General features: G+C 39.5%; 1 protein-coding gene across 3 annotated transcripts in view; it reads left to right on the plus strand.

Annotated features, from left to right (window-relative positions):
- Positions 1-11004, plus strand: part of OLA1 (Obg-like ATPase 1) — a 162668-nt gene that overhangs the window by 13412 nt on the left and 138252 nt on the right. For all 3 annotated transcript variants that reach the window (XM_006760604.1, XM_006760605.2, XM_006760606.2), the window contains exon 3: positions 9787-9930. In XM_006760604.1, coding sequence (XP_006760667.1) covers positions 9787-9930 — 144 coding nt within the window. The remainder of the gene's footprint in view (positions 1-9786; positions 9931-11004) is intronic.

The following is an 11004-nucleotide window of genomic DNA, read 5'->3' on the forward strand; positions in this document are numbered from 1 at the left end:
TTCAATGCATATGTAAAGAAATATACGGTAACCCGAATTTACCACACTCGCAAAATCGCACACAGCCAACCATACACCCAGTATGGTATCGCGATTCGTGATTTTGCGCTATCATACTGGGTGTATGGTCGGCTGTGTGCGATTTTGCGAGTGTGGTAAAATCGCATAACAGCAAAATCGCATAACAGCCGAGCATACACCCAGCAGCGCTGCTGATGCCTGAACGGTATGTGGAATGAAGTGGGCAGGCATCGGGAGGCCACTATGGCACGGGGCAAGCACTATGGGCAGTCTATCTGAAGTGTACCTGGCGTATAAGACGACCCCCCACTTGGAGGCATATTTTTCAGGGCCAAAAAATCGTCTTATACGCCGGCAAATACGGTAACTTAAACTCTGTGCCCTAGCTGACACTGTCAGTAACTCCCCACTTCTCTTGCTCTTTCTTCAGTCTTTTGTTTGCTATACTTCCTGAATTTGGTCCTTAATAATAGGTTTCTGGTCTTGGTTGTCTTCTCTTTTATACTTTCTCCCTAGTGGTCTCATCTCCTGTTTTTAATCATCTACTGGCTTCTATTTTCTAAATTTATATTCTGCTCAGGTTGCATCTGAGTTCCAGATTCATGTATCTTCTCCCCTGAATATCTCCAGTTAAAATGTCTCCACTCAGCATGACTGAGGCTAAGCTCATTGCCTCGTGTAGTCCTTATTTTGGGCAATAACACTACTTTCCATCCAGACTCTTGAGAGATTTATTTTTGCATCCTTTTCCCTCAACTCTATTTTTTTAGTAGGGCACTAAACCTATCTATTTTCTTCACATTTTCATTCCTACTCATTTTTTACTTGAAGTATTGCAGAGGCTTCTGCTTTCTTCTTTCCTCTTCTTTGTACTGCTCCAATCAGTGAAAGGGAAACTTTATTGAGGCCCCAGGGCCTAGCGTATTCAGGCAAGAGGCAGCCCTGCTAGCTGAGCAGGTGGGTGGTGGAGGGGCCTTATTTGACCTTCTTGGGACACAGGTTGTTGGTGTGACCACATGTCTTGTGGGAGTTGACAGCACTGGGGTGCAGATGGGCAAAACAGTTGAGGCAGATCATATTGTCACAGTTGCACTTCTAGGCGAGCTTATATGATTTGCAGTTATTTTTCTCCCATTCTGTAGGTTGTTGCCTTTTTACTTGGTTGCTTCCTACAGAGGTTTTAAGTTTGTTATAGTGTCATTTTTCTATTTTTGCTTTTGTTTCCTGGGCTTCTAATATCATATCTAAGAATCTAATAGCATGACTTTCCCCCTATGTTTTAGGAATTTTATAGTTTTAGATTCTGTGTTTAGATCTTCAATACATTTTGAGTTAACTTTTGCATATGGTATAAGGTAAGGGTCCAAGTTCATTCTTTTGTATGTGCTATCCAGTTTTCTCAGCACCATTTGTTGAAGAAACAGTTTTTCCCCATTGTGTGGTCTTGGAACACTTCTTAAAGATCATTTAACCATGTATGGGAGGCTTAATTTCTGGGCTCTATTTATTCCAATGGGCTATGTGTCTATCTTTATGCCAGTTTCACACTGTTTTGATTACTATAGTTTTATTATATGTTTTGATATCAGGATTCATGCTGTAGACTTTTGGGGAAGAATACCATGGAGGTAAAGTGCCTTTTCTTGTTGCATTATAATTGAAGGATATGATACCAACACAACATATTACTGGTTATATTAACCTTGATCACTTGGTTAAGGTGGTGTATATCAGATTTCTTCACTGTAAAATTATCCCTTTTCCCTTTCCAAACTCTGTTCATTAGAAGCAAGTTACTAAGTCCAACCCAATGGGAAGGGAATTAAGCTCCACCTCCTGAAGGAAGAAATATCAAAGAATTTGTAGACATTTGTTAGAACCACTACAATAAATTAATTAATATGTGGGAGAAAGATATTTTGAGGCTATTCAAATATCCTGTTTTTCTTTAAAGTTTCCCCTACTAAATTTTATCATTCCTCAGAATGGATTTTGCCTGCAACAATTATTAGTGGTGTTTTAATGGTGATATTTTAATTCCCTTATTTGTTTTTACATTTATTATTTGGAATTCTTCTATGAGGAAGATTTGTCTTGTTCCCACATTTTGTTATTTATTCACCTCACATTTCGTTATTTATTCAATCATTTATATAGTTGTATTTGGGCTCACTGAATTTTGTTTTAGTCTTTGGGTTATAACCCAATACTATTGGTACTGTTTATTTTGTTGCTGAAATTGTTCTGGCTTTGGCCATTAGGAGCTGTTCCTTAGAAGGAACTCATTAAGTCCATCCCACATCCAATGGGAAGGGAATTAAGCTCCACTTCCTGAAGGAAGAAATATCAAAGAATTTGTAGACATTTGTTAGAACCACTACAGTAAATTAATATGTGGGGGAAAGATATTTTGAGGCTATTCAAATATTGCCTCTTATAGCCCTTTGACATACCCCCATCATCCCCCCCCCCCCGCCTTCTTTAAAGTACTTTTATACTCTCTGACACTAAAAGGTGTTTCAAACTACATTGTATTTTTCCTGTCCCAGCCTTGACTCCAGGGAAGCCAGGTTTCTTTTACTGGAGAATGGTAGTTAGAAACTAAGATCCAGGCTCTAGGTATGATATGTGCTGCTGTACTGCTTTTGGTCCTTTCACTTGTTAGGACATATAATGTGGTTATACTAACCCATGCATGTACATAATGCTATTTATTTCTGTATCTAGCAGATAGATACTTTTTTTCCTTAACAGTTTAGTTGTAACCAAATTAAAAACATATTGAAAGAACATTATACTTTTTTTCATGTTTTGGATGTGTGTTCTATAAATGGTTAACTCAGAGTGCTGTGGATTTGCATTGGTATCCTGACTTCCTAATACATATTATAATTTTGCATAAGCTTATAAAACACCTATTTAGTCAGATTTATTTATAACAGTAAAATATGCAATTTCAAAAATAAAGATTTAGGTCCTAAATGGAGGGGCCATACATTATCTAGCCACTTTTTTTTAATGCTATCGTTGCTGAAATAATATTTATGTAAACCCATTCTTGCAAAAGAGAGATATCTACAATTTTGAACCTCCTACTTTCAAGTTTTAATAATAATCTTAAGGAAAAAAGTGACTTTACCTGATCTAAATGTGAGTGTGTGTGTGTGTGTGTGTGTGTGAGTGAAAAACCCTCATTTCACAAAAAGCCTTATTGGCTTTTAACACTTAAGGCTTAGGCCAAAACTTTCAAATTCTTTGCTTTTGCAAGGCTTTTCTTTAATAGATTTGAATAGATCAAAATGTTTTAACTTACCACTGAAGCCTATAGTAATAATCTTTAGAAAATTTCCTTTTTTTTCTTCTTTATTTCTTTGTACCTTTTTGTACTTACAAAGCTATTGGAAGGTATAGATGACTTTATGAAATTTAAAATCCATGTCCAAGATTAGATGATCTGTGAAAATGGAGATTTGTCTTCCATTCTAGTTTGTATGTAAGAATTTTTTCGGCCTAAGAGATAATGGGACTTTTTTTTTTTTTTTTTAACCATATGATATGTTTGAAGGGATAAACTTTAAGTAATAAAAAAAAAATAAATAAATAAAAAACATTGATGTCCAAGGTGCTCCCCAGACCTATGAAATCAGCATCTCTTGGGATGAGGCACAGACATCAGGAATTTAAAAAGTTCCCCAGGTGATCCCAACGGGCAGCCAGGATTCATCACTGAAATGAAATGTACAGTTTCAGAGAAACAATGAAAACTTCAAATTAGAACTTATATGCATATGTGCATAACCTGTAGACACAGACAATAGTGCGGTGAAGGCCTGGGGAAGGGTGGGAAAGAGATGAAAGGGGTCAATGGAGAAAAAAAGGGGACATCTGTAATACTTCCAATAATAATGATAAATTTAAAAAAATAAAAAAAAATAAAACATTTTTGTCCATGTAGACAGTAAAAATTGCTATCTACACTAATAAAAGAGGAACATGCAAATTGGTGTCACTCTGCTACGCCCACCAGCCAATCAGAGCAACGATGCAAATTAACCCAACAAAGATGGCGGTTAATTTGCATACGCAGGTGCAGAGCGAAGACTGAAGGCTCCTGCCAGAGTGAAGACTGAAGAGGCTTGGCTTCTCTGCTGCGGCCTGGATCCTGGGTGCTGGAGGAAAACTGGTGCCAGCAGCCAGGGGAAGGATGAAGGAAGGCCTATTGCGTGAATCTTCATGCAATGGGCTTCTAGTACTTAATAATAGCCCTAAATTTGAAAATAACTCCATAAATTCCTTACAGTCTTTTTACATTGCAATTACTATGACTGTGGTAATAGCAGAGAGCAGTTTTTTAAAAACTGTAATATAAAAAAATACAGCTACATTTTTTTTGTCCCCTCCCTCATTCAAAAAGGCACAAGTGTTCTATAAGTGTTTGGATTAATTAATATATTTAAATTTTATTTTAGTACTTTTATTGTAACATTATTTTGTAATGTTTTCATCACAGGTATATTCTCCTATATAATAAAAGGCTAATATGCAAATAGACCGAACAGTGGAACGACCGGTTGCTATGATGCACATTGACCACGAGGGGGCAGACACTCAATGTAGGAGCTGCCCCCTGATGGTCAGTGCGCTCCCACAGAGGGAGTACCACTCAGCCAGAAGCCGGGCTCATGGCTGGTGAGCGCAGTGGCGGTGGTGGAGCCTCTCCTGCTTCCGTGGCAGCGCTAAGGATGTCTGACTGCCAGGGGACCTAAGCTGTCAGTTAGACATCCCCCGAGGGCTCCTGGACTGCGAGAGGGCACAGGCTGGCTGAGAGACCCCCCCCCGCCCCACCCTGAGTGCATGAATTTCATGCACCGGGCCTCTAGTAATATATAAGTAAGGACCCATGGACTATTCTGGCAACTTAAGTATCACTTTTTGTTTTTGTGGGAAGGGAACAAGGTATGGAGAGTGGGCCCATTTATGTCACCATTTACTTCACATTTTTGTAGTTTTCCCTCTTGGGAGAAATATCCTAAGGATTCTGGTTGTGTTCTTAAGGTCCTCTTAAGTTTCCTCTGAATTCTTTGCTGGGTTCTCTGTCCTCCAGAATCTGCTTTCCATGAGTGTAAAGCCTCTTTTTCTGCCTAGAATGGGCATAAGGTTTCTAGGGAAAAGGCTGTGGAGGTCAGAGCACTTCTTTGAGACTTTTTTCAAACATTTTCAGATTTCTAGCCCCTTCAGGTGGCTTCTGTATTCTGCATGTATATGGCTTTTGTAGTTCTGGGTGAGAATTCTAATCTCCTGTTAGCTTTTGCATCTCACCCAGAAGCAGAATTTCTTCCCTCCCCCAATATTTTAAAAAATCTGGTTATTTGCCTACAGAATTTTCCAAAGTCTGAGTTTTGTTGATTGCATCTATGTGGTATCATTTAATATGTTCCTGTGTCCACTTTATTTCCTGTAAAGTGGTAGTAATATCTATTAGTAAAGGCTTGATCAGATTAATATCAGATAATTTTTGATTGGATAATTTTGTCAAGAGTACATGAATGATGATATATATACTTGTATTGTTAGGAGATACTATTTTACCCCTCTTTTTGCAGTATTAACTATCATTGGTGATCATTACTCAGCTCCATTAATTCCTTAGGGGTTGCAGAATGGTAATAGTCTAAGTTTTTTATTTTTTCACTTATTGCCTAGACTATGTCTATAAAATAATATCACTATCAACTCTTTGTTACCGTAAAAGTATAGCGTCACCTAGCATCCTTAAAAGGTGGTCAGAGAGGGTTTTTGTTTTGTTTGTTAAGGATTATTAACAATTCATGGATATAAAGTTACTGTTGACCCTTGAACAACAAGGGTCTGAGGAGGTGGGCATGGTTAGAGGGACCCACCATGGCACAGTTGAAAATCTGCCTCTAATTTAAATTGGCCCTCTGTATATGCAGATACCCAACTTCGGATTGAAAATTGATTTGTTACTGTTTATTGTAGCTATTTTTATTGATGCTCAGATTGATCCATTTTGGCCAGCAAGCCTATTCAAATTGGCTAGAGAGTGCTTTTGATAGGACTCTAAGACCTTTAACAATTTCCTTGTTTTCCCTTGGGAAAAATCATTTGGGACTCATCTATATAGAGAGAGTGAGCCAGGGGCCGTCACATCTGAAACAACCAAATGGACGACTGAACAGGCTGAGTGGGGTGACTAGGCTGGCAGGGGGGTTAGTGAGGGGTGACCCAACGACTGAGCAGCAGGCTGTGTGGGGCGACCAGGCTGGTAGGGTGGGCAGTTGAGGGCAACCAGGCCGGCAGGGGATTGGGAGAGAGCTGTTGGGGCGATCAGGCCAGCAGGCAGGCAGTTAGGGGTGATCAGGCCAGCAGGGGGGCAGTTAGGGGCGACCAGGCCAGCTGCGGCTGCCGGTGCCCTAGGCTTCACTGCCTGTGCCGCCGCCTGCCTGGTGGGCAGGGATCAGAGTGTCATGGGCAAGCTGCTCCCACCCCTGGTGGTGGAACGGGGAGGAGGACGCTGGGTGCAAGGAGGGGACCTCAGCTGGGGTCCTCCTGGCACTGGGAAGGGGCCCGGCCTGGGCCCAGTGGGGTGCTTAGGAAGTCTGGCTGAGCAGATTCCTGTTCATACCAACTTACTCTGCCATCTTCCTCCAGCTCTCCAAGCTAGCCTCCCTGCCCCATCTGCCTGGGGGCATGGCCTATGGACAACCTCCCCAAGCACAGACTGTGAACCTGGAGACTCGAGGAAGAGTTTCTGGCGGGGCGTGGGTGGTGGCCAGTGCAGAACTACCAGGGCAGAGCTGCTTCGTTGTCTTGGTGAACATTGCAACCGACCCAAGGAGAAAACCAAGAGGAGAAAGGCTGGGAGCTGTTGGTTCCCAGCACTTTAGTCACTTGAAAACAGCGAGGCGGCTGTACATTCAGATGAGAAGTGAGGGGGCTAAATACCACCATCGCTGGGTTCCCGTCGGTCTGAGGCCCAAGCATCCACCACAAGAAGGAAAAAACGGAGGGAGGGGCTCAGAGGAAGGGAGGACAATCGAAGGAAACGTGTCTAGACTTTCCCCAGCCATCTCCCTCTTTCTGCTGCCTACAAAAGCCCCAGACCTGGCCACAGTTCTGTCTCCACCTTTTAGTCCACTGTTCTCCAACCACAGAGGAAAGTAATAAAGAAGGAGCCTGTGCTGCCTCCAGAAAGTATCTATATACCTGATCAGCCGGCTGCCTCCCGCAGAGGACATCTGTCAGTAGGACATCCCCTGAGGGCTCCTGGACTATGAGGGGGAGGGCAGGCCAGGCTGAGGGACCACCACCACCCCCCCCCCTGCACGAATTTCGTGCACTGGGCATCTAGTAATATATAAAGAGTCCAATGCTTAAAAACAATCTAGCTCTATAGAAACAAGTGATGTCATCTAAATTATCATTCCTAAGGTTCTGGAATTGTTACCAGGCCCTTAGAGGTTGCCAGTATAAATTCTACAACAGTCAATATTATTTGAGTGGGTAGTTAGCTGAGTCTGAATCTAGCCCAGTGGTTCCAAAACCCGACTTTACATATGCATCACCTGAGATATTTTAAAAATATTAGGGCCTACACCAGATCTTGAAAAAGCTGGTAATGGCATGCCTTTACATTCTCAGCTGATTCTGTTATAGGCAGGCATTTGAAAGCTACTGGTTGACCAATGGTGCTCTAAGCAACTAGCAATGATTTATGATTTATGTGGCTATTTTATCCATCGTTTCTACATTTTTCTGAAATGTTTTGTCTGAATGTGATATAAGAAGCAATAAGAGCAATATTTAAAGACCTATAGGCAGTTGTAAGTATCTTGTTTCCAAACATGCTTCTCACCAGTAGTGTTTAGATAAGCTTTGATTATTACCTTTTGTTCTTTACTCTCTTATAAGATTCTCAGTTTAAAAAAAAAGGACTGATTCTTTGGTTTAAAAGTTCAATCAAATGAGCTAACTGTAGTGTGAGTTAATTTCTTCTGAAAATGTATTGGTAGGCTTAGATCTCATATTAGACATTTTTACCTTAAAAATTTTGGAAAAGAAAATAATAATTATCCATAATCCCACCATCCTAGCACAACCATTTTACTTTTGAATATTCTTTTGTTAACAAATTTGGTCTATATGCAAACATTTTTTTTAACATATTTTATTGATTTTTTACAGAGAGGAAGGGAGAGGGATAGAGAGTTAGAAACATCGATGAGAGAGAAACATCGATCAGCTGCCTCCTGCACACCTCCTACTGGGGATGTGCCCGCAGCCCAGGTACATGCCCTTGACCGGAATCAAACCCGGGCCCCTTCAGTCCGCAGGTCGACGCTCTATCCACTGAGCCAAACCGGTTTTGGCTATATGCAAACAGTTTTACATAATCATGTCTAGCTGGAGTTAGCAAGCACCAGTCTCACAATTCTCATATAATCCTTTACTTTCTCAATTTCTCCAGTTAAATAAAAATTATATGATACTAATTTTTATTTTAAATTATCATGTGTGTTCTGTTTTTGGAGCAAGGAAGGAAAAGTCACTATAATGTGTCTGTATTACTGATGAAATTGAAAAGTAGCACAAAACAGATTAACAAACCTTTAAAATTCCATTTTTAAAAATTTTAATCTGATTTTTCTCATTGCAATTATATTTTTATTTTATTTTTAAAATACTTTTTATTGATTTTTATAGAGAGAAAAAGGGAGATAGGGGAAGAGAGAAAGAGAAATATTGATGAGAAAGAAAAGATCTTTTGGCTGTCTCCTGCAAGCCCCCTACTGGGGAACGAGCTGTAACCTGGGCATGTGCCCTGACTGGGAATCCAACCATCAACTTCTCGGTGTATGTGATGGCACTCAACCAACTGAGGCACACCGGCCAGGGCTCATATTTTTAAAAATGTGGCTGGTGTAGTCCAGCCAATGTGGTTCAGTGGTTGAGTGTGGACCTATGAACCGGGAGGTTGTGGTTCAATTTCTGCTTGAGGCATATGCCTGAGTTGTGGGCTCATTCCCCTGTGTGGGGTGTGTAGGAAGCAGCCAGTCAATGATCCTCTCTCATCAATGGCTGGTGTTGATAAGAGTTGGCATTCTCTGAGCATGTATTACCTGATAAAAATCAGATGATTAGAAAATTATCAACCAATTTATTCATTATTAATAGATGTTAAAAGTTGTTATACCTTGAAAAAATTCACATTTTGACTTTCATAATTCACAATTCTAGACTTAGCAGTAATCGTTATGTACTAATAATTAGAAGGAAGTCCAAGTTCTAATCTCCCATTTCCTATTAGACAATTAGCACCTAGTTCTCAATTCAGAATGCTTAGGAAGTGATTGACCTAACTAGATACACATCTATCTACATTTATGCTAGAGAAGATTATATTAGATATAGGGGAAGTGATAAATTGGTACTACCAGGTACTTTAGGAATTAAATAGATTTGTGGTGTGATATGGGATTAGCTATCATTTATAACAAAGATTCTTTGGGAAAATGCTTTTCAAGTTCCAAATACACTGAGATAGGAACATAACCTAATTATACATCATGAGCGGCATTGTTGTAAATTTCATTAATTTCTGTTAGAAAAATTTTATTCTTTCTCCTTACCTGCATCCCAGATTGGTTGTATAAATCCTCATAAATCTTATTTGAGCATTGAAATTAGATAATTTTTTCTCAGTCTTAGCCTAAGAATTGATTCAATTCTTTTTATTCATTTTAGGAAATCTACGTTCTTCAATGTATTAACCAATAGTCAGGCTTCAGCAGAGAACTTCCCGTTTTGCACTATTGACCCCAATGAGAGCAGAGTACCTGTGCCAGATGAAAGGTTTGATTTTCTTTGCCAGTACCACAAACCAGTAAGGTAAGAAAATCTTTATGCCATTTTTTATTTGGTTGCCCTGTATAAACTGACTAAGTAACTGTTAGTGATATATTTAAAATCATGTAGAAAGTTTTATTTCTCAAAATTAATATAGCAGTATTGTTTTGGGTTGCAAAGTAAAGCAGAGCATGGACAAGGGTGAAAATGAATACATCTGGTTGTTAACAATTGCAGTTATTTTTTCTAGGGAATATGAAATAGAGGGAGTAATTAATCTTATATGATCTCATTTATGTAAAATTATACATATATGTGTATATTCATAGGAAAATGTATGAAGATCAAAAATTACTTGATGGTTATCTCTGGGTAATGGGATTTTAAGGTGATTTTTACTTCATTTTTTAAATTCCTCTGTATTTGAAATTTTTATAACAAGTATGAATTATTTCTTTAATTATAAAAAATAAGATAATACAAGTTTCTTGTAGGAGGTTCAGACAATATGGAAATGTATAAAGAGAGGAATAAAAATCACCTATACTTTTACCTTGATATAGTAAATACATTGGAGGTATATTTTTCCATTTTCCCCTGAATGTGTGCACATGTACTTACAGAAATAGGATACTTTTTTACTTGGGGTATTATTAATCTTTTTCTAGATTTAAAAACATGAAGTAAACCATAATCCTATCTAATAATAGAGAAACATGGTAATTAACTGTAACTTCACTACCCTTCCCATTGGCTAATCAGCGAGATATGCAAATTAACTGCCAACCAAGATGGTGGCCGGCAGCCAGGCCGCTGAAGCGAACAGGAGGCTTGCTTGTTCCAGTGAAGGAGGAAGCCAAGGTTCCCCGCCTGCCGCTGCTGGGCTTGCACACTAAGAAACTATGTTGCAATTATAGAAGCTAAACAAGCTCCAGATACCTGCTTTCAGCAGCCGCAGACTCAGAGCTGGAGCCAGGCCTCAGAGCTGGAGCCGGCTCTCAGCTCCAGTGGCAGCTATAGAAGGTAAATAAATCCCAGAATAAAAAAATAAATAAATAAATAAAAAATAAAAACAGAAAAAAAGGAGAGGCTGGGAGCTTCAATTGCCAGCCAGGA

The sequence above is a fragment of the Myotis davidii genome, unplaced genomic scaffold, assembly GCF_000327345.1.
Source record: "Myotis davidii unplaced genomic scaffold, ASM32734v1 scaffold370, whole genome shotgun sequence".
Classification (NCBI taxonomy): Eukaryota; Metazoa; Chordata; class Mammalia; order Chiroptera; family Vespertilionidae; genus Myotis; species Myotis davidii.